At 43.9% G+C, this 24,326-nt stretch overlaps 1 protein-coding gene and 1 long non-coding RNA gene across 4 annotated transcripts in view; one reads left to right on the top strand and one right to left on the bottom strand.

The window, feature by feature from the left end:
• Positions 1 to 16,917, top strand: part of EPHX1 (epoxide hydrolase 1) — a 63,299-nt gene extending 46,382 nt beyond the window's left edge. For all 3 annotated transcript variants that reach the window (XM_069062571.1, XM_069062570.1, XM_069062572.1), the window contains 7 exons: positions 4,811 to 4,991; positions 5,947 to 6,174; positions 7,663 to 7,792; positions 8,628 to 8,839; positions 11,050 to 11,158; positions 15,572 to 15,697; positions 16,057 to 16,917. In XM_069062571.1, coding sequence (XP_068918672.1) covers positions 4,811 to 4,991; positions 5,947 to 6,174; positions 7,663 to 7,792; positions 8,628 to 8,839; positions 11,050 to 11,158; positions 15,572 to 15,697; positions 16,057 to 16,258 — 1,188 coding nt within the window. In that variant the 3' untranslated portion in view covers positions 16,259 to 16,917. The remainder of the gene's footprint in view (positions 1 to 4,810; positions 4,992 to 5,946; positions 6,175 to 7,662; positions 7,793 to 8,627; positions 8,840 to 11,049; positions 11,159 to 15,571; positions 15,698 to 16,056) is intronic.
• Positions 16,918 to 21,543: 4,626 nt separating this feature from the next.
• LOC138141746 (uncharacterized) lies at positions 21,544 to 24,276 on the bottom strand. Its single transcript, XR_011163243.1, has 2 exons — positions 24,162 to 24,276; positions 21,544 to 22,642 (listed from the first exon to the last, which is right to left on the bottom strand). It is a non-coding gene; the product is annotated as an uncharacterized lncRNA (long non-coding RNA).
• Between the last annotated feature and the right edge of the window lie 50 nt (positions 24,277 to 24,326).

Raw genomic sequence — 24,326 nt, 5'->3', positions numbered from 1 at the left:
TTCCTAATATTAAACCATCCTTGCATTCCTGGAATAAATCCTACCTGATCAAAGTGTATTATTCTTGTGATAAGTTGCTATAGTCTTTTTGCTAATATTTTATTTAAAATTCGTGCATCTATATTCATGAGGGAGATTGGTCTATAATTTTCTTTCTCTGTTTTATCTCTTCCTGATTTAGGTATCAATGCCATACTTGTGTCATAAAAAGAATTTGGTAGGACTCCTCCTTCACTAATTTTCCCGAATAGTTTGTAGAGTATTGGAATCAATTGTTCTTTAAGTGTTTGATAGAATTCACTAGTAATTCCATCTGGCCCTGGAGATTTTTTCCTAGGGAATTCACTGATGATTTGTTCAATTTCTTTTTCTGAGATGGGGTTATTTAAGTAATTTACTTCCTCTTCAGTTAATTTGGGCAGCTGATATTTTTGGAAATATTCATCCATTTCACTAAGATTGTCAAATCTATGTGCATACAACTAGGCAAAATAATTCCTAATTATTGTTTTAATTTCCTCTTCATTGGTGGTAGGTTCACCCTTTTCATTTTTGATACTCATAATTTGGTTTTCTTCTTCCTTTTTTTATCATATTGACTAAAGGTCTATCAATTTTATTGGTTTTTTCATAAAACCAGCTCTTAGTTTTATTTATTAATTCAATAGTTTTCTTAATTTCAATTTTATTAATCTCCCCTTTGGTTTTCAGTATTTCTAATTTAGTATTTAGTTGGGGATTTTCAATTGTTTTTTTTCTAGCTTTTTCAATTGCATGCCCAATTCATTGACCTTTCTTTTCTCTAATTTATTCATGTATGCACTCAGGGATATAAAACTTCCCCTAAGAACTGCCTTTGCTGCATCCCACAAATTTTGGTATATTGTCTCATTGTTGTCATTCTCTTGAATGAAGTTACTGATTGTTTCCATGATTTCTTGTTTGACCCACTCATTCTTTAGGATTAAATTGTTTAGCTTCCAGTTAGTTTTTAGTCTGTCTTTCCATGGCCCTTTATTGCATATGATTTTTATTGCATCATGATCTGAGAGTGATGCATTTATCATTTCTGCCTTTCTGCATTGAATTGTGAGGTTTTTACATTCTAGTACATGGTCAATTTTTGTGTATGTGCCAAGTACCGCTGAGAAGAAGGCATATTCCTTTTTATCCCCATTCAGTTTTCTCCAGAGATCTATCATATCTACCCTTTCCAAAATTCTGTTCACCTCCTTAACTTCTTTCTTGTTTATTTTGAGGTTGGATTTATCACGTTCAGAAAGGGGTAGATTAAGGTCTCCCACTAGTATAGTTTTGCTATCTGTTTCTTCCTCTAATTCCCTTACCTTCTCCTCTAGGAATTTGGATGCTATACCACTTGGTGTATATATGTTAAGTAATGATATTGCTTCATTCTCAATAGTGCCTTTTATCAAAATATAGTTTCCTTCCTTATCTCTTTTAATTAGATCAATTTTTGCTTTTGCTTTATCTGAGATAAGGATTGCTACCCTAGCTTTTTTTACTTTAACTGAGGCATGATATATTTTACTCCAGCATTTTACCTTTACCCTGTGTGTATCCCTCTGTTTCAGATGTGTTTCTTGTAAACAACATATTGTAGTATTATGGTTTTTAATCCATTCTGCTATCTGCTTCCATTTTATGGGAGAGTTCATTACATTAACATTCACAGTTATGATTATTATCTGTTTCTTTCCCTCCATCCTATTCCCTCCCCTGTTAATGCTCATATTTCCCCCCCTTCTCGCTTCCCCTCCTTAATAGTTTTCCCTTTGACCACCACCTCCCTCAGTATTGCCTTATCAATACCCCTCCCTTTTCCTCCCCTTCCCCTTTACTTCTTCACTCCCTACTAACCACTCCCCCCCTTTCATGCCCCTTTCCCCCTCCTACTGCCTGTAGGATATTTTTATACTTAATGAAGTATGTTATTTCTTCTTCACACCAAGAGTGACAGGAACAAATCTCATGCAAAGCTCCTCTCCCTCCCCTCTTTCCCTCTATTATGATACGTTTTGTATCTTTTCTCCATAGAGTCCTATACTTAACTGGTTGTGTTATTCCCTCCTTGCACCAGAACCAGTGAAGGAAAAGCTCATATAATACTCATCTCCCTTCCTTCTTTTCCTCTGCTATATTGTTTTTATGCCTCTTTGTGTGGCATAATTTACCCTTTTCCACTTCATTTCTCTTCTTCCATTGTAGTCCCTTTGTAGCCCTTAATAAGATTTTTTTTAAATTGTCATTTTGTGTAATTTATACTCATACCCTCTACTTGTCTATAAACAGTTTGCTCTTATTAAATAACAGGGTGTGTGTGTGTGTGTGTGTGTGTGTGTGTGTATGCTTTCCTTGTTTACCTTTCTATGTCACTCTTGCATCTTGTAATTGGAGGTTCAATTTTCCATTGAGCTCTGGCTTTTTCATCAGGAAGGTCTGAAAATCTGTTATATCATTGAATGACTGTCTCTTTGCCTGGAAGAATATGCTCAGTCTCGCTGGGTAGGTGATCCTTGGTTGTAACCCGAGCTCTTTTGCCTTGCGGAAAATTGTATTTCACTGCCTCCAATCTTTCAGTGTAGAGGCTGTCAAATCCTGTGCGATCCTCACTGTGGTTCCTCAATATTTGAATTGTTTCTTTCTGGACACTTGAAGTATTTTCTTTTTTTACCTGATAGTTCTTGAGTTTGGCCACAACATTTCGAGGACTTTTCAGTTTGGGATCTCTTTCAGGAGGTGTCTGGTGGATTCTCTCTATTTCTATTTTACCCTCAGGTTCTAGTATCTCAGGGCAGTTTTCCTTAATGAGCTCTTGGAGAATGCTGTCCAGGCTCATTTTTTCATCATGATTTTCTGGTAGGCCTATGATTCTCAGATTATCTCTCCTGGATCTGTTTTCCAGGTCTGTTATTTTTCCATTGAGATATTTTACCTCTTTTTCTAATTTTTCATTCTTGTTGTTTTGTTTGACTAATTCTTGGTTCCTCATAGAGTTATTTGCTTCAATTTGGTTGATTCTAGTTTTTAGCAAATTATTTTCGTCGGTTAGTTTTTGGAGCTCCTTTTCCATATCACACACTTTTCTTTTTAAGGAGCTGTTTTCTTCATTATAATGTTTTTCTACTACTTCAGTTTTGATTTTAAAAGAATGATTCATTTTTTCTTTTATCTCTCTCATTTGGTTTTCAAAGTTCCTTTTGAGCTCATCTAGGAGAGCTTTCTGTGCTTGGGACGTGTTCCCTGTTGATGTTTCAGCTGTGGGTATGGAGTCAACATTGTCTCTCTCTGAGTTTGGTTCCTCCCTCTGAGGATAGTAGGACTCCAGAGTCTTTGTAGTCTGCTTTCTGCCCATTTTGAGGCAGGGCCCTAACCATGCCTTTTCTCTAGGGTTCCCAAGCCTTTACTGTTTAGGGTTTTGCCCTGGGGCAATAATTACTATGTTTTCAGGGGGGAGGGTTGGAGCAGCCGGGGTTCACTCTGCCATCCTGGTCCTTGGAGGTCCTGATAGGGGCTTTTTAAATTTCTGGGCTATGGAGTGGTAGTGCCAGGAGTATTTGCTGTCCGGGACAAGGGCCCTGCATTTGCTTCTTACCTTGTTCTTTCCAGTCCCAGCCCTTTGGTGATAGGCCTGGTAGTGGCCCTTGTGGTTGGTGGGATGACTTGCCCCCCTCGTTGAACAGGCCTCCTCCCGGCCTGCCACTTTGAGCCGCGCCGTCACTTCTCAGCCTGCCCTTGAGTCAGGGGAGGATTTAATCTTAAGCAAAGCAAACTAACCATGGAGGGTAGATTGTGAAGAGAGGTTTAAAAGGAAAGAATGAAAGGAATAAGACTTGTGATTAGGCTCTAGTTGATTGAAAGAGAAGAGGGGCAGGGGAGTAGAGGCAGACTGTATCAAGTCAAGAGCCTTGGTGCTAAGCACACTTCTCTCTGATGGCCTTTTTCTTTATAAAGAAGGATCAGGGAAACTCTGATCAACACAATGATTAACAACCATTCTATGGGAGTAGTGATGAAATCTGCTCTCTACCTCCTAACAAAGAGACGATGGACCTTTTTGAAGATTGAAACCTCTTTTTTTATGACATGGACAATGCAGAATTTTTTTTCTTTGTACATATTTGTTACAAAGGTTTTCTTTCTCTTTTTCAATAGCTGGGGAAAATTGGAGGGAGAGAAGATGAATTTTCATTCATTGTAATAATTTTTTAAAGATGTCTATAGGACATAGGACATACAATTTGAGATGTCCACTAGGCAGCTGAAGATGCAAAACTGGAGGACAAGAAAGAGGTTAGGACTGGATAAATAGATGTGAGAATCATCTTCATAGAGATAATAAGGTCATTCCAACTGAGGATTCCATTGCAGGAGTGAAAGCAGAAGGCATAGAGAGGGCTTCTATTGAATGTGAGAGTGGAAAGGATAAGTAAGTTAGTGGTTAAGCTTGCCAGAAAAAGGGAAGAAAGGGCATAAATAAAACATTTAAAAATACTATAAAAATACTGTTTTCCTAATTCGGTATCATATTGTGAGTTTATGCTCAACAATATATGTTCTTGCTTTAACTTTGTTCTGTCACTATTGAACTATAACATTGCACACACAGAAACTTAGATCTGGAAGAGCCCTCTGAGGTCACATAGTCAATCCTTTTTACTTTTAGAGACAAAGAAACAACTACCTGATTTGTTTTTTAAATATTTGTGTTATGTGTCCAGAGAATAGGGCTTTTCAGCAGTGTCCTAGCCCTCTGTCATTTTATGTTCCTGCTTCTTCTCCCTCCCAGGACTTATACCAGAGGATTGATTTGACTCGATTCACACCACCCCTGGAGGACACCCGCTTCCATTATGGGTTCAACTCTAATTACCTAAAGAAAGTGGTTTCCTATTGGAGGAACCAGTTCGATTGGAAGAAGCAGGTGGAGATTCTCAACAAATACCCTCATTTCAAAACTAAGATTGAAGGTACTTTTCCAAAATACACTGCTCCACCTTTTGTGGAGTAGTTTTGTGGTAGAGTCAGGATGTGTTCCCTCGCTATGCTTCCATGCTTTTAAACTGAAGGATCTCTTGGACCTGGAGATTTATAAAATCTTCAGGATAACTTGAAGAGGGCATTTTATCTGTCCCCCTCCCTTGAACAAGTCCGCTATCTTAAAGTGTGAGATTTGTGGCCTTCTCCTTTCATTATTCCAGTGTTAAATGACAATCCTCTTGTTGGAAAGCTTTTTCTTACACCCTAACCCGAGAAATTGTTTAAAAAAAAAGGGCTGAGGTTTCCTAGAAATGATCCTTTACAGGGCTCCCTTGGAGGCCCATGTTACTATTTGTTCCATAGCACCTGGGGGTCCATCTGTTCCTGCATACATGTGACCTGATTCCTAGGGTAACCTGACTTCTCTGCCATCCTGTCTCTGAAGATTCCCTGTCCTAACATAATTTTTGAAAGTGGAGAAAAATATTGGTCCTCTTCAGTTTATTTTTGTGGATATAAATGAAGGGAACCACCTCCCCATCTCCAGTAATCTACCCTCTGGCCTTCCCTACTGCCAGGAACTGCCTCACCTCACACCCCACATCCATGTATTCCTGGTCTCCTTCACTTGGACTAACATTCATTATTCAATAAATGTTTATAGAGTCATGTGCCCAGCACTATGGTGGATACTAGAAAGATATAGAAATAGAATAAAGCCCCTGTCCTTAAGAGAATTTAAAAACCCACTGAGGAGACAAGATGAGAACATGTGAACCTGTGAGAAAAAAATATAGGGCACTAAATGATAAAAGCAGTGTGACCAAGATGCTTAGCTTCCTGAGAGCATGGTGTGGGTTGTGAGGGGCTGTCATGTACAGCTCAGGCCCTTACTCAAGTAAACTTGTTTGACCTTGGACCTGACCTTGCTGTGTTTCCTTCCAGGGATTGACATCCACTTTATTCATGTGAAGCCCACAAAACCACCAGCAGGCCACAAAGTAAAACCGTTGTTAATGATTCATGGTTGGCCTGGCTCCTTCTATGAATTTTACAAGATCATACCCCTCCTGACTGACCCTGAGAGCCATGGCTTGAATTATAACCAGGTCTTTGAAGTCATCTGCCCTTCTATTCCTGGCTATGGCTTCTCTGAAGCACCTCACAAACAAGGTATGAATGCTTGTCTGTAGGCCTTGGTAGCAAGCCCCATCCATGAGCAACATCCCCATTCAGTATCCAGTCTGGACTAAATTCTCACATAAATGTACTCTTCCCAGGGGATCTAGGATAGGGCTTACGTAAGTCTTTAGAACCAGAAGATGCTACTGGGAGAGGAAGGACCACAAAGAGAGAGTGGAAAGAGCGAGTTTTGAAGAAACAGGAATAGTGTAATCAAGGAATAAGGTGGAAGGGGGAAGGGATAAGAGATATTGTGTGAAGGTTGAGAAGCACTGACTGCGGGGAGGGAGGATCCCAAAGAACAGGGTTAGACTCTCAAAGCTCACATTCTTATACTTCCCCTTTAGAGGGACTAGTGAGCAGCAAGGGAGGGCAGAAAATTGAATCAGACTATTCTATTTGGGGGGGGGGGCGGTGGCATGGAAGATGACAGTCAGGGTTAAATGACTTGCCCAGGGTAACACAACTAGTAAGTTTCTGAGGCCAGATTTGAACTCAGGTCTTCCTGACTATAGGCCAGTGTTCTATCCACTGTGCCACCTAGCTACCCCTAGACAATTCTATATTAACAGACTTAAAGCCATTTGTGATTAAGATATTCTCCTGTAGACTTGAGTGTCCAAGGGCTTTTCATGGGTACATGCCCATACAGAGGCCTACATCTGTACTCTTGCCATTATGTGCACAATACACACATATATTTATACACACACGAATTCATTCACATTTAATTCAACTTATTGAATTAAATTCAGTTATTATTATTAAAATTAAATAATTTTTAAGTGACTGCTATATTTAAGGCACTATTCTAGATGCTAGAAACATATATTCCTGTTTCCCCTCAGGCTTCCTTCATCTCTCTTTCTCTGGCCACTCATATTTTGGGGGGATTTCCATCTTTGTCAGTATGTTAGAAGGCCCTGAGGACTAGGCAGACATTGTTCTTCCTAATATCAATCAGTTCCCTGCCTGCCTATAATGGTTCTGCCTCCACCCTGTTCCTGCAGAACCCCAGAACCTCCCCCCAGCCTACATTCTTACCACTACCACCAGCATCATAGAGTTGCAGAAAGGCTTTGTGGACAGAAGAGGTGGCAGTGATAGGTGTAGTTGGCTGGTGAGGGTAAACTGAGGGAGAGAGTGATCTGTTCTCTCCTCACTCCTGACATTCTCAAGTGGTGCTTGGCTTCTGGAAAGGAGAGGGAGACGTAGGCTTCAAAGTACCAGGCTGCCAAACTTTCTTTCTCCCAAGTGTAGATTGCAGGGGTGAGGGAGTCAGAATCCTGAGGTCCCTTGGGTGGTGGGAGTGGGTGAGAGTTCTCTCCATTGGTATAGAGCTCCACTCTTGGACCCCCTGGTCCTGCTAATCAGGGGATAACAAAGGGCCTGATGACTGGCTTGTGGGACTGAGGAACCAGCAAATGTCTAGGCTCAAAGCATGACTTTTCCACTTCTGTCCACCCCACCCTTTTCCAGGCTTCAACACTGTGGCTGCTGCTCAGATCTACTGTAAGCTGATGAGCCGCCTGGGCTTCCAAGAATTCTTTGTCCAGGGTGGTGACTGGGGGTCTCTGATCTGCACCAACATAGCCCAGATGGCGCCCTCGTGAGTGCGGTGCTCTTGTGGTTATGGTGAAGAGGCTGGTCTTATCTGCAGGGACAGGGCCATTCATAGCAACAGAAGCGTCCTCCTCCCCTGAAGGGTTCTAGTGTGGCTGTTTTACCCCAGTTTCCACCCCATTACAGGTACCCTGGTCCTGGCTGGTACCAGATATAGATTTTGGCTCTTGCTCCCAATCTCCCCCTGCCACAGTATGTGAACTCCCTGGTGCCCAGTAGTGCTTTCAGATGAGGGCAATGGCATCTATAAATGCCTGTTGCCATTTAGTGCCAAGGGCCTTTTAGCAAGAAGACCGAGTTTTTTGGGGGTAGGATTTTGGCCCAGGTCTTCCTGACTCCTTTCTCATCCTCCATATGCAGCCACTGTTGCTCATCAGAGACATAGGTTGTCCCTATTCTAAAAAGGGGTGAACTGAGATCCAAACCAATGATGTGTGACCTAAGCCAAGTCCCATGACAGAGTTGAGGAGAGGGAAAGGGAGATAACTAGGGACCAGAGTGGGTAGAGTGCTCTGGCTACTGAAATTTGGGATACACCCTGGGTAGCATGACCTGTAATCCCAGCATCCCTCTAACTCAGTGGCCTTCTAAAGGAATTGGAGTGAAGCCCAATAGACATTGATCCTAGAATGGCCAGAAGTTGAATGTAGTGTCTGGATCCTCTTTCTCCCTGTGCTCCATGACCCCACCTTTTTCCTTTCTCCTGGACTTTGTCCTTCAGCCTTATTTCTCTCCATTCTCTTTGCCTTCCCTTTCTGGCCCCCACTTCCTCCTTCATGGCCAGCTGACCTGACCTAAAGCCCCTTTCTCTGGATTCCTAGACAGGTGAAAGGTATCCATATAAATATGTGCTTCTTGGATTCTTCAAACTTGTACATCTTTGGCTCTCTTCTGCTGGGACGGTGGTTCCCATGGCTTTTTGGCTTCCGCAAGAGGGATTTGGAGCTGTTGTACCCTGCCAAGAAAATCCTCCATTCAATATTTAGAGAATCTGGCTACATGCACATCCAGTCCACCAAACCTGATACTGTAGGTAAGTAAGAAGTTTCCCCAAGTGCGAGGTGGGATAGAAGGGAGGGAAATATAGTCAGTCTTTTACAATATATCTGCTGTGTTATTGTTTTGCATTAGCCACACATGTACAACCTATACTGAACTGCTTATCTTCCCAGTAAGGGTGGGTGACAAGGGAAGAAGGGAATGATTCTGGAATTCAAAGTTTTAAAAGCAAATGTTTAAATATATATATACATATACTGTTATTAATACTATTTTACATGTAATTGGGAAATAAGATATCCAGGTACTGGGGCATGGAGATCTACTGGAAAAGTCGAAACGGGTATGGGAGAAAATATGGGAGAGAGCAGATTGGAGGAGGGGATATCCTGTGGGACTGCTATTTTGGGGCGGTGGGAAGGGGAAAAACAGGGAGAAAATTTGTAACTCAAAATCTGGCGGAAATGAATGATGTAAATCAGAAGTTAATAAAGCATTTCAAAATTGTAAAAAAAAATACATATATAGAATCAGCTCATTAACCAGTGAAGTATCTAATTCTGTTGGCAAGAATCTTGCCTTGAGGACCCATATGTATCACATAGCTTGCATCTGAATTAATATGTTATGTTATTACCTTTACTCATTAATGATGCAACTTTTCTGTAATATAATTGTGAATAAGGATTGCAAGTCAATTTCCAGGCATTTTCCTCAGCCTGAAATTTATCATGTGTTTTTGAGTGGTCAATTGAAATTGTAAATTAATAGAGCATATTACTAAAAAAAAAAAAAGAAACAATTGAAGCAGAAAACCACTTGACCATAGTAGATGAGGATGGGCACAAGAAATACAAGCTAGGATCAAAAAGATCTAGCAACCAGTTGATACATTATGGGCAAAGAGAAGAGTTAAGGACGAACCTAGGTGCCCAGCAGTAGGAAACATAAGTGATTTGTTCTGGAGACAGGGAATGCTCTTTCTAACCTTTGACTTTTGGTGTTATTGAGAAGTTAAACATGCAACCAGGAAATAAGATATACAGGCAATGGGATATAGAAATCCATCCTGCCCTACAAGATGGGGTAAGGGGGGCATAGGGATGGATATAAGAGAGGGCAGACTGGGGGAAGGGGTAATCAGTAGGCTTGCTATCTTGGGGTGGAGGGTAAGGGAGAGATGGGGAGAAAATTTGGAACTCAAAATCTTGTGGGAATGAATGTTGAAAACTAAAAATAAATTCTGAAAAAAAGTTTAAAAAAAAAAGTTACCCCACTGCCCTGCTCATGGAGGGGATTTTTCCAGAGGCCCAGGATTAGCAGATAGCAAAACAAACAAACAAAAAACCAACCCAACCTTTAAAGGAACATAGTCCTTAGGCTGGCCTCAGCCTTCCTACTCGGTTCTGAGACTTCATCTAATTCAATCCAATTCAGTTTGCTAAGCATTTACTAAGTACAACATACTGTACAGGCCCTGAGGATATGCCACATACAGTTCTAGGGTACAAAAAATAGAAAAGAAAGTAGACTCTGCCCTCAGGGAGCTTGTATTCTTCTGGGGGAAAACAACTTGTACACAGAAAAGTGCATACAAAATACTTGCAAAGTAAATGAAGCAAACTTTTGTGGGGGGAGGTGGGGAGAGAATTTGCTAAAATGCAGGAGAATCAGGATAGGTATCATGTAGGAGATAGCACTTGGGTGAGCCTTGAAGGTAAGGTCACTGAAGTAAGGATCACTGAGGGATGGAGGTGGAGAGGGAGAGTGTTCGGTGCATGTTCAAAGGTCCAGGAAAAGGAGGTCATTATAAAATGAAAGAGTTGAACTAGATGACCCCTCAGGACATTTCTGGCTCTCAGTCTTGTAACCCTGTGTAAAGGGATGTCATATAGAAGAAGGATTAAATTTCTAAAATCCATGCCCCAGAATGGAAAACTCAGACCAATGAGTGGAAGTTACAGGAAGACAGATTTCTGCCAAGTATAAGAAAGATATTCTTAAGCTCCCTAATGAGGTTATGAGCTCCCCATCACGGGAAGAATGCAAACAGAGAGGTTGGATGACTGTTTTGCTTGAATTGCGTGGGGAGCTGGACTAGATGACTTAAAAGTTCCATTCTAACTTCATCAGGCAGACAAGGCAGAAATTATTATTTCCATTATTTCTCTCTTAACGAAATTGAGGCCCATATGAGTGAATTGACTTGCCAAAGGGAGCCTAACTTTTTTTCCCTCATACTAGGCTGTGCACTGAATAACTGCCCCGTGGGATTGGCTGCCTACATCCTGGAGAAGTTCTCCACATGGACCAATCCAGAGTACCTTTACCTGGAGGATGGAGGCCTGGAGAAGTGAGTTCCAATTTAGGCCCCAGCCATTCCAGAATTGGAGAAACATAGACAAGCAGAAATCTTGCCTCCACTTCTTCACACGTCATATTTATCTTTATCTCTAGCTGCTTAGCTCTGAAGGGCTGGAAGTGAGTTCTCTGTTTTGGCCATACTCACAAATCCTAACCCTTTGAGGTAGGAAAGGGCCTTTAGAAATTATCCCCTTTTTTATGCATGTAGAAGCTGAGATGCAGAGTTAATATTTTTTTCCCAAAACACATTGTGATGGATCTAGGAGTAGGATAGTCACAGTAGGCAGTGGGCAATGTGTCCAGGGCCCTGTGGGGGAAGGAAGGCTGTACATTTAAAGTAGAGGGAAAGGGGCAGCAAGGCATAGCTGATAGATTGCTTGACTTGGAGACAGGAAGACTTAGGTTCAAATCCCACCTCAGATTCCTATGAGCCTTGGTGACCCTGGGCAAGTAATTTAAGTGCCTCAGTTTCCCCATCTGTCAAACGACAGAGGTGGAATTGATGATCTCTGAAGTCCCTTCCGGCTCTAAATCTATGAACCTATGATTCCTTCATTCAACAAAGAGACAGAGTGGAAATTTGGCTGGTCTCTCTTGTGGGTGGGATCTCAGTCCGGGTGGATGAGCAGGCAAGAATACGTGGAAGTCATTGTCCATTTCTGTTTCCAAGAAGGCAAGTCTCCAAATAGCAGGGACTCCCATACTTGACAAGCTCAGTCATGTTCCATTAACTCCAACTCCAGACCTTATTCTCTAGTTAGCTTGTTTAAATGTTTAATATTGACATGAGTCTTAGTCATGTATCTTGTGTAAACTTTGTCTTCCTCATTGCCTAGAACCTCTGTGCGTACTGCAGGCACTTTAAATGAGTATTTTGAATTGAACTGAAGATAGAGTCATTGCTCCACCAATGGCTGAGGCTCCTGGATCCTCATGGTCAGGCAGCACATGAGCTCATGCGTGGCTGGGTGTTGGCTGGGGGTAGTAGCTGGAGGGAGAGAAGGTTCTCATCACGGGCTGAGCATGTGTGCCCACCCTGGCATTTCCCACTAGGGACCATTTTTCGCTTGTATGTACCTTATTGATGACTGACATGGAGCTTAGCCCTCCTCTCAGGTTTCAAGCATGCAGGCTGTCAGGATCAGTGAATAATACATGGTTGTTGCCCCGACTGATTTTCCCTAAGGCTGGGTGGAAAGTTGTATTGGAAAGGCATCCCCGAGGCTGTTCAGGGGGTAGCCCTCTTCCCACATTGCTGCCTTTCCAGCTTTGGCTGTATTTTTACCCATTTCCTCCTGACTCACTGGTTGCAGGAGGGGAGTTTGAATGGTCCTTGCTCTCCAATGCCACGTTCTCCCTCTCTCGCCATCATTTAGTCACCTCTCCTTTGAGGTTCACTCAACCCATATCTACTTCACAATCAAAATTCTGGTAGCTATTGTGTACTAACCTCCAGCACACTCTCCTTCTTTCCTTAATGAGTTCAGTGAGTTTCTGTCCTCCCCAACTCTTGCCTTCATACTAGGGGACTTCAACACACATATTTATATTCTGTCACACACCTTCAACTCTCAGTTCCTCAACTTACTCATATCACATGACCTATTCCTGTACCCCACCTCGGCCACAAAGATACCTTTGTTAATTAAATTAATTAATAAATTAAAGATTAATACCTTTAATCTTGCCATCTCCCAACAAATGTACCATTTCCAAGTTCATAAACTCTGAAATTCCCTTGATTGTCATTCTATTTCTCCCTCTGCCTTGCACCCTCAAACCTGTTCTTCTCCTTGCTGTGACCTCCAGTCCTTCACTTCCTCAGTTCTTTCCCAGGCTGTTACCCCCTCACCATCTTGAAACTTTGGTGAAGCAATTAAACTCTACATTGTCCTTTTCTCTTGAGTCTCTTGCCCTCTTTTCATATTGATAATCTTGTCTTCTCTAACCTCAGCCTTGAATCATTCTCACCATCTGCTGTCTTCACTACTAAAAAAAAAAATCACAAAACAATGATTGGGTTCACTACAGATTTATGTTATGTACCTCAACTGGACCCTCACCGCTACAAGGCTATCCTTTCACACTTGCCTAATTAATTCACTGTCCTACTCACTACACCTCTTGCCAAATCTTTTCATCCCTCCTCAAGCCTTCCTGTGGTTCTTTCCTCTTCCCCCTTCCCCCCCACCATCTAGCTCTCACTTTGCTTCGTTTTTCATTGAAAAAAATGGAGACCATTCTCCAAAGGGTTCACTAGGTGGCACAGTGGATGGAGCATGGGGCCTAGACCTGAGATCAAATGATAATAATAATACCTACCTGCCAGGTTGTGAGGATCAAATGAAATAATACTGTACCTAGCACAGTGCCTGGCATATAATAGGTATTTAATAAAAATTTTTTTCCTTTCCCTTCCCTCTTCTTCCCTTCCTCCATCATTTCACATCACCCATAGACTTCTGTTACTATCTCCTCCTTCACCCTTGTCTCACATGAAGACATGGTCTTACTTCTTATCAAGGCAAACCCCTCACTTGTACAAGTGATCTCATTCCATCCCATCTCCTCCATCCTCTCCAATCTCTCATTTATGCTTAATGTCTCCTTGCTTTCTGGAAGCTTCCTTCAAGCATGTCCATGTCTTCCCCACCCTCAAAAAGCCCTCACTTGATAAATCCATTCTCACTAGCTAGTATCCCATGTCTCTTCTTCCCATAATCAATGCCTCTACTTCCTTTCCTCTTGTTTTCTTCCTGACTTTGTACAGTCTGGCTTCCAATCTCATCATTCAACCAAAACTGCCCTCCTCCAGAATCACCAGGGATCTCTCCATTGCCAAATTGAATGGCCTTTCTTCAATCTTCATTCTTCCTGACCTCTTTGTGGCCTCTTAATACTTAACCTATCACCCTTTTCTCCTTGATACATCCTCTCTCTAGGCTTATGTGATACTACTCTATCCTGATTCTCGTCCTGCCTGTCTGACTTCCTTCTCAAGCCTCCTTTGGTGGATCTTCCTTCAGGTCAAGCTTACTAAAGGTGGGTGGCCCCAGGACTCTGTCCTGGACCCTCTTTTATTTTTTCTTTGTTACTTCACTGGTGATCTCATCAGCTTCCATGTTTTCCATTTTCTCTATGCTAATGATTCTCAGAGCTACTTATCTGGCCCTAACCTCGACTGTCATTTTAAATTACCCATTAGACATCTCAAACTGGATGTCCCATAGACTTTTTAAACTCAGTGTGTCCAAAATGGAATTCACTACCTTTACCCCAAAAACCTCACCTCATAATGAACTTTTCTATTACTGGCACCACCACTCTCTCAGTCACCCAGAATCACAACTGAGGTGTCATCCTGGACTCCTTATGCCCTCACCCCCCCACCCCATATTCAATCTCTTGCTAAGTCCTATCTATTTTACTTTTGAAACATCTCTCATATATGTCCCCTTCTCTCCTCTAACATTGCCACCACCCTGATGCAGGTTCTTATGAACTTATGCCTGGACTGTTACAATAGCCTGCTGGTGGATCTCCCTGCTTCACTACTCCCTTCTCCAGTCCATTGTTCACTCAGCCATCAAGTCAGTTTTTCAAATGAACTTCCCTAAAACACTAACCATGTTACTCCCCTAGTCAGTAACCCCCAGCAGCTTCGTATCCCCTCCAGGATCATGTATAAAATCCTCTGTTTGGCATTCAATGCCCTTCACAACCTGGTCCGCTCTTACCTTTCTAGACTTCTTACACCTTACACACACCCATGTATGCTGAGATCCAGTGACACGGGCCTCTTTGCTCTTCCTCACACAAGACATTCTGTCTCCAGATGCTGGGCATTTTCACTGGCTTTTTCCTCATTTCCCATCTCCTGGTTTCCTTCAAGTCCCAACTAAAATCCCACCTTCTACAGGAAGCTTTTCTTCATTCTCTTTGAATGCTAATGTTTTCCTTCTGGTGATCATCTCCACTCTATCCTATTATATTTTGTTTGCACATAGTTGTTTACATATTGTCTACCCCCTTAGACTGTGAGCTCCTTGAGGGCAGGGACTGGCTTTTGCCAATCTTTCTCTCTCCAGTGCTTGGCACACAGTAGTTAATAAATGCTCATTGGCTGACAGCCTTGTAGAGTCCCCGACTTCCTTTGGGGTTCAGTTCAGGGGCCACTTCCTATACCAGGACTATTCCAACCTCCCCAGTTGTTAGTGGCCTGCCTGCCCGCATAACTGTATTGGTGAATATTTTGTATTTGCTTATATTTACTTTGTATTTACTTATGTTTACTTACACTCTCTTCCCTGCACTTGATACTCCAAACCCTGAAAGAGACCCTGAATCCTGATGTCTCTCTAAGGCCTGATCCTATCTGGGACTTTTTCTTTGCTCTGTACAGGAAATTTACTTTGGATGATCTGCTGACCAATATCATGATCTACTGGGTGACCCGCAGCATCATCCCCTCGCAGCGATTCTACAAGGAGAATATGGGCCAAGGCATAGGTGTACAAAAGCATTCAAAGTGAGTCTTAGGGCCTAAGGAAAATTGGATGGGTGGGGATGTTTCTTCCTTCTTGCAGGATTTGGGACTGAATCTCTCCATCATCCTAATCCTTACCATCCTCTCTGTGCCTGCCCAGACTATCCTCTCTCGTATGGTACTTACTGGACTAGAGAGAACACTTACCTAGTTAGTGCTAGGGAAAAGTGGCTAAAATCTTGTATTTACCTGAATTTTCCTTGACTCACCCCAGCGAGCCCCAGGAGTTAACGAACTGTTTTCCTAAGAATGATTCAGACCCTCCTTGGGGGACAGGGATGGGGGTAAAGCCATGTGATCTACCTCCCTGCCCCCCTCAGATGACATCTCTTGTTTTGTAGGATGAAGGTATTTGTGCCTGCTGGTCTGTCTGCCTTTCCTTATGAGCTGGTGCACTGCCCAGAAAGTTGGGCTCGGAAAAAATTCCCCTATCTCTGCTCCTATACTCATATGGCCCAAGGGGGTCATTTTGCTGCCTTTGAGGAGCCTCTGCTGCTTGCAGAAGACATCCAAAAGTTCGTGGGGACAATAAAGGGGAAGTGAATTTCAGAATGAGATACTTCCCTCCCCTCCCCAACTGGTTCCACTCTCCCCACCTCTCTCCCCACCCCCATCATCTCCTAGATGGCTACCCCAGGCTGCTCCTCAATGCCCCTTGTCCCAAATCATAGTTCTGATGTAAATCTACAACCAGTCTCTTGGAGACAATGATGGAAGGGGAGTATGCCAGCTCTTCTTGCCTTGAATCCTAAGGTTGGTCCAGTAGGCTGGGGAAATTCAGTCTCATCCTTCTGGCCTGTACCAAATCTTGTAAAACATCTGTGTTCCAGCTACCCAGAATTGGTTTCTAGGGTGCTGGGGTCTTTATTTGAAGGTGTGGTACTGGTTCCCTTACCCCTTGCCATCGGAGCTTTTATTGGTTGCTTGTTTACTTGTAAATGAGTGATTCTGCTTCCCTTCCCTCTGTAGGCTGCAGATGGTGCAGCTCTACATTGGTAGAGGGGCTTTGCTCATCCTGGACATCCCACCATGAATAAATCACAGTCTCTACCCTCTGTGTATATTGGGTGCAGCGCAGTACACAAATTCCATGTTCCCTACAAGTCTCAATGCTTTTTTTGGGTCTTGAGGTGGTAGGTTTGGGCTGGATGGGCCTGTGAAAAGAAAAATGGCTTTTGATAATAAATTTTTTTGCTTCATAAGAGCTGTTGAGTTTTGGACGTAGGGGGACTTGGGGGTGGGGAGAGGAGGATGGTTGGAGAAAAGGAGGTATATATGATGGGCTGAACATGTGGGAAAGTTCATTCCAATCCTGAAGCAAGATATTGCTTTCCGAACTTCCTTCATTGCCTAGGACCCCACCAAACCCTCTGATTCATAGGATCTAGTTCTAGATCTCATCCGGTCACCTCATCTTCATACAAAGAGACATGGCCAAGAGAGACAGGTCTCAGAGGCTCCAATACTTGGGTCTGGCTCCTTTTTTGTTTGCCCTCATTTCAAGCTGAGAAACCTGACTCCCATCCTCAATGGTCCCGTAAAATGATGCCCCATTCCCATCTTCCCATCACCCACTTGGCTGACTCATTCCCCAAAACCATTGGTCTGAGCCCTATAGTCCCTAGGTGGGGGGAGCTGAGAGGAGGGGCAGGTTCTATCATTACCTGTGTGACCCCTCCCCCCCCCCCCAAGTCATTTGACCTGAACCTCTAGTTTCTCACTAGGATCACAAAAGTGGGAGGGATCTTAAGGATTCTGAAATCCAGCTAGATTATGTTCTTTGCCTGCTTCCAACAGACTAGAGGCAAGCAACTTGAGTGGCTGTCCCCAACCCTTAGGGGCTAATCTTGGCCCCACAAGAGGGATTGATTTACAGAACTGTTGATAGCAGCTGTCAGGCCTGCTGCTGAGGGGTGGGGCCAGGTTACTGTCCTCAGGTTCACCCCATTCTTCCTCCATCAGGAAGCAAAGGAAGGGGAGCCAAGGGGTGGGGGAGGAAGAAGGCATCTGGCCATAGACTCCCATCTGCCACAGCCTCTGGGTTACCAGGAGGGAGGAAGGGAGAGAGGGGGAGAGGGAGAGGAAAACGGTGTGAATGAAGTATGAGGACAGACCGAATTTTCTGCCCAAGAATCTTGTGGGTCTTCCTTCTGCTTATCTCCCCAGGTGCACACGTATTAGTGCTGTCACTCTGGGTGATGCAAGAGAAAGAAAGGTACATAGTTCAAAGATGATTTTGACCTCTGGGAGCCAAACAGCAATGAGAGTTAAAAGAAATCAGCAGAGACATTCTTCAGCCCTTCTGCTGCCAGGCTAGCAGACATTCTTGACCCTGGCCACCAAGGAGTCAACTCCTTCTTCTCTAATGTAGGGAGGCAGGCCTGCTGGAATGCTGACAGGGCTGTGTGCATGTGTGGAATAGGGAAAGCCCTAAGTTTGAATACCAGCTCTATTACTTAGAAACTGTGTGACCCTGGGAAAATCACAACTCATCTGAGCTTCCATTCTCTCATCTGTAAAGTGAGGGGGCTGGGCTAAATCATTGGTCTTCAGAGTAGGGGGTCACAGTGAGATGCCTGTGATTGACCAACTTATAGGAGAGTAGGGAGATGCCATATTCCACCATCCTCAAGCAGTCTTGGGATTTGTCTCCAAAATGAACAACCACAGCTCTTTGCTCTGAGCACAACCTGACCCTCCCAGATCAACTAATACCTATAATGGGCACCCTCTTGAAGGGTGGGCTCTCCCCTATAGGGCAGGCAACTATAAGGACCTCCTTCCTTTTTGCTTTTAGGGACAAGAGAGGAACTCAGGGTATGAGTCATATCATGAAGTTCAGTACATGATTTTTCTTCTTAACCCCACTGCCTTCCAAACCCTTTTCAGTCCCCCAAATCTTCATAGGTACTCATTCTCCCTCACCACTCCTCTCTAGACAGTTGCCAAATCAAGTCATCTCTGCTTCCACCAAATCTCCCACCTCTATCCCCTTTTCCCCCTCATACTACTACCACTACAGTTCTAGCCTTCTTCACCTCCTACCTGAACTTCTGCAAGAGTTTTCCTCTCTCAAATCCATCCCCATACACCTGCCAGTATGACTTTCCTAAATCACAGCTGTGACACACTAGTGACTCCCCATTGACTCTTGGACCACATATTATTTGCATCTCCTCTTTATAGGTTTTTGTGTAAGTTTCACAATATACATAATTATTCATGCTTTTTGTAATGTGTAAATAACTGTATAAACATAATGGGGGCATATGCTCAAAAATATTTTACTAATAGAGTTGTATCATCCCAGTCAAGTTTGGAGACCACAGGACTAGATGTCTCAAGTCCCTTACACCTTTAAATATTCCACTGGCACCACCTGCAGGGCAGTGGGAAGAATGCCTTCTTGCCCAAGTCTCAACTCCACCCTCTTGGAGGAGCCTGTCAGCCCTGACAGGATCACAATTCATCAATTTAGAGCTGTAAGAGATGTTGGAGGCCACAGAGTCTAACCTTTTCCTTTTATAGATGAGGTGACTGAAGCCCAAAACTAGGCTAAATGACTTGCCTAAGGTCACACATCTAGCAAAAGTCAGAGCCAGGATTCAAAACCAGGTCTTCTGATTCTGTCTGCTACCTTCCCTGTGTGTGGAATGATTTGCAGTGAAGTTTCCCCATTCTGAATATCATATATACATTCTTATTACTTCCTTGTATTTTGTAATTCAGTATTGTTTCCCTATATATATATATATATATATATATATATATATATATAAGTCATTGTGTATTTCAAGGTAATGTAAGAGCTATTGACTATTAATACAATTGATTGGATTAACTATTGAGACCAAATTAGAGGTGTTTTTAGTTTGGGGAAAGGAATGGTAGTTGAGAGGTAGCAAAGGGTTAAGTTCCTATAGATCTGCAAGAATTGCTGAAACAAGACTACTGATAAAAAAAAAAAAAGTACCAGACAGTAGCCTTGGGAAGAAGTTCGAGTTCCCAGTCTTCAGAGAACTCCCAGATAATACTAAAAATAAAATAATTTAGATAAAAGGAGCTGGCAGCAGCAGGTGTATTTGACCAATCAGAAAGCAGACAGCGGCCTTGGGACACTCAGGCCCAGATAAGGACACATCTAGGTTAGACTGAAGGGGGTTCAGTATTCTGAGATTGTTACTGCACTTGCATAGTGGACCTCATGTATTATGTGTATTATCTAACAAAATTAGAGCCTCATTAGTAATAATTAGGTTAATGTTTGGGAGGGGCGGGCAACCCTTGCTTATTTAACCCAGTTTCTGCTTCTGTACCTTGGTCTCCTCTCCCTGGATATTTTCCAGTGACTGGACCGCCCGCTTCTCATGAGATTCTAATAAAACTTTCTACCTTCACTTTGAGAGTTCTCCGAGTGATCAATTATTTGGGGTTAGGGTCTCTAGACCCCACACACCTGCTACTGGCAGGTTCAGATGATGCTGTGTCTGACAGCTCAACACCATGTCCTTTCCCTTCTTTGGCCAATCCTAGCTACAAGGGAGGAGACCATCACAGGATGTTGACAGTAGTAGCCCTTGCCTGACCAGCACTCCTAGACTGGGAAAGAGAAGCCCAGGGCTGGAAAATCACTGGCCATCTCTTCTTGGCTTTTCCAAGATAGTAACACTGTCCACCTGGATTCCCAAAGCAGGGCCAGAGCCCCTTCTAAAAAGAAAGTGAAAAAGCAGCCGACTTCCTGTCATCGGTACTTTCGCTCAAGAGTAGTGGGGGTTGGGTGGGTGGGGGGTGTTGTTGGAGAAGCAGCTTCCAGCCATGGCTGGCATTCTTAAATGAGGGCTCTTGCACCAAGAGACCCACAGAAAGAAGCTAGGAGCAAAATACTAAAAACAGTTGTTTCCTTTTGGACTTTGTATCCCTAGCACCCAATAGGCTTTTTTTTTTTAAAGCAACTGGGGTTAAGTAACTTGCTCAAGGTTACATGGCCAGTAACTGGGTTACTGGGTGGGTGCTAAGTGCCTGAGCCCAGATTCGATCCCAGGTCATCTCGACTCTAGGGCCAGTGCTCTTACTCACTGTGCTACCTGGCCGCCCCTACCCAATAGGCTCTTAATAAATATTGATTGGTGGATGGATTCCTCACTTAATTAGCCACATAGTCATAAAAGCCCAGGAAGATCTTTCCCTTTGGCCTGAGGGAAAGCACAGATCTGGCCTGGTAGCAGAGACAAGCCCAGGGTTTAATAGCCCCTGGAGCAATGTCAGATGACAGAGGCCAAAGGTGAGCCTGGAACCAAGGCCTAACCCAACACTGGATGGACTTGTGTAGTGGCAAGGGGCAAGATTCATTTGGAGACCAAGAAAGGCCTCTGATGCAAGCAGGGGATGGAGGATGGAAGGTTGTCAGGGCGACCAGGGGTGGGAAAAGATGCAAGATGCCCTTCATTCACCTAAGCAGTCGTGAAATTTAGAGAGTTAGAACTGGAAGGGGTCCTAGATGTTATCTTGTTCCAAATCCTTTTTTACAGATATGGAAACTGAGGCCCAGAGAGTGACTTTGCTCAAGGTCACACAGGTAGTTAATGACAGACTGGGTTCAAGCTGAAGTCCTCTCACACCAGAGTAGGCACTCATTCCAGTAACACTGAGTCAAACTGCTACCTAGCTGGTGAGACAGGCAGGATGATAGGACCAGGACAGCTGCCAAAGATGGAAGAGTATGTTGGGAGAAGTGGGTCTTGCACTCCAAACAGTCACAGGGCAGGGAGAGGAGGAAAGGGACAGGGGGAGAATCAAGTCGGAAAGAGAACCTCACCTGGCCTGGCCACTTGTGCACTCTGTTCCATGCTTTATTTAGGGACCATCGTCTTCAATCTTGTGCCATTATGACACAAGCCCTGGGTGACCTGGTTGGCAGTGTCACTGACATCATGAGGCAACAACAGGAAAGCCCAACACAAGCAATAAAGCAGCTGTAGGCAGGGAGCGACGGTGTTGTGGATGGCGTTGGCATGCAACCCAAGAACTCATCAAGAGATGGGCTTTGAAACCACCTTCCCATTCGTCACCATGTGCACTAGGGCAGGGACCGAGCCCCGTACAGAATAAACTGGGACTCCCTGGCAGTTGGGAGAACAATGGTGCAGAGGAAGACTGGACTAAGAGTAGTCTTCTTCTTACCTGGAAACCTACCCAGCAACCTTTGCCTCTGAAGGCTCTTTGCATACAACTAGAATATGGTATTTGGATATATATGTTAGTGCAAGGGTTCAGGAGGGAGACACCTTCCTGCTCCAGGCTGGTCTGGTCCCAGTCTCTCATTCCCAGAACCTACTCCAGTCCCCTGGATTGTTTGTCCAGGGCCACAATGCTAACACGAACCCTTAAAGTACATCACTGCAGACGAACTATATATGCTGGCACCGTCGAGGCAGCATTGCCAGGGAACAGAGCTGGAGGGGAAAACCTTTCAAAAGGGGCTATTGGGAAATCCAGAAAGCTGGGGTTGCCCCTCCTACTGGCCATCTAGTAGATGTTCACTGAGCAGTTTGGGCCAGGAGCCTTAACCACCCTCTCAGATAGGCTCCTGACTTTGTGAGCCATTTGGCTTGTCCTGTCCCAGGAAAGTGGAGCTTAACATGGGCCACAAGAAAAGAAGGAGAAAGCTGAGGTGCTTGGAACCAAGCTGCGTCTGTCTAGCTTCTCCTTCTCCCCCGAGCCGAATGGAGGATTGCACCCCATTCATGCTCATCCTGGGTTAGGTTTATTTCAGTCATCCAAGGAAGGAACAAAGGCTGAAGACTTTGGAGAGTGCTGTCCAGGGAGGGTCCCACTGATGTTCTGGACGGCGCCATATGTCTGCTGATCCTGTGGGGACAAGGAAGTCCTCTCGGAGGCCAAGCTGCTCAGGATCCTGGGCACATACATCTGTCGGCAAAAAGGAGTTGGGACTTTGGTTCCATGGCTACACCTATCCCAGACCTCAGCACCCTATCCCAGGCCAACTCCCCATCCCTGTATTATGAAGAGTGAATAAGCACCACTATATGCCAGGCACTGCACTAACCACTTTACAAATATTATCTCATTTGGTCCTGCCAAGTGGAAGCTTGTTATCATATTCGTGTTACAGTTGAGGAAACTGAGGCAAACAGAGGTTAAGTGACTTGCCCAGTTTCACACAGCTAGTAAGTATCTATGGCCACATTTGAATTCAGGTCTTCCTGATTCACGGAATCACTTACCTGCCTATTTACTCCCAGCACTGACTTCAGAACACTTCCAACTGTGCAAAGGTTTAAACCAGACTGTGAGAAAGTTTAAAGCTCTGCCCCCAGCTCTTCCCATTCCAACACTGGCCCCAAGTATGGCCCTTCTAGGGCTCCAGCTCCTGGGCTAAGGAGTAGGGAGCTGACACTCATAATTTGTCTCCCTCACCTTCCCTTTCTGCCCTCCTTGACAGGTGTGTCCCTGAGAACCCAACAGCTTCAAAGTCATTTCTCCAATGAGTCCTACCCATGTTTGGTGTTACTTGCTACCTGGGTGACCTGGGGCAAGTTGCTGTTGTCAGTTGTGTCCAGCTCTTCATGAACCATCTGTCCAGAGGCTTTTCTTGGCAAAGATACTGAGTGATTTGCCATTTCCCTCTCCAGTGGATTAAGGGCCCAGGATGACACAGCTAGTAAGTATTTGAACTCAGGTCTTCCTGATTCCAGGCCCAGCACCCTATCTACTGAGCCATCTAACTGCCTTCTGGGCAAAGGTTAAGTAAGTTGCCCAGAGTCACATAGCTAGTAAATGTCTGAGGCCGGATTTGAACTCACGTCTTCCTGACTCCAGGCCCAAGCACTCTATCCACTGGACCATCTAGCTATCTCTGGGGCAAGTCACGGAGCTTGTATGGACATCAGTTTCTTCAGCTCTAAAATGAGGGATTTGGACCAGATGACTGCTACAGTGCCATCCAGCTCTAAGGCTAACCCTAACCCTATGACCTAGGAAGCACAGGGCTCCACACATAGTATGGACTCAGTAAATCCTAGTTAAGGAGAACAAAACTATAGAGCTCTGTGATTCTCCTTCCCCAAACCAGAAGGTTACATGTCTTAACTCTGCAGAAAAGACAAATGAGCACAGAGGTATGGGAGAGGAGAAAAAAAAAAAACACCAACGTGACCATTCTGGAATATCCCAGGAAAACACATTATCTTCTCTGGGCTACAAAGCATCTGTAAGAAATGGGGACTGATTGCTGATGAGCATTAACTTAGAAACTTGCTTTATCAGAGAACCAGGCAGCGTCTGTTCCATAATGATGTATTCTTGTGTGCTCAGCGAGGGCCCAGAGCATTCCCATGTGCCGGGACCACATTAATCTGAGCAATGCAGCAAATGACAAATCCTACTACGACTACTACTATTACTACTAGTAAAAGTGGTGACTTACGGCAGCTCTGGGAGGGAGGCGTCCATCTGTTTCATTTCCTTTGTCGTTTGCCGATTCATCTGTCTATAGACGACAACAAAAATTGCAACGATAAACAAAACCAATCGTCCTGAACTGACACCCTCCAAACAAACAGCCTATTAACACCCAGAATAACAGCACCAG

Source organism: Petaurus breviceps, unplaced genomic scaffold (assembly GCF_028583685.1).
Source record: "Petaurus breviceps papuanus isolate PSGF00001 unplaced genomic scaffold, PetGlider_PUasm1.0 90466, whole genome shotgun sequence".
NCBI classification, from domain to species: domain Eukaryota; kingdom Metazoa; phylum Chordata; class Mammalia; order Diprotodontia; family Petauridae; genus Petaurus; species Petaurus breviceps.
This window is presented reverse-complemented; position numbering and strand designations above follow the sequence as displayed.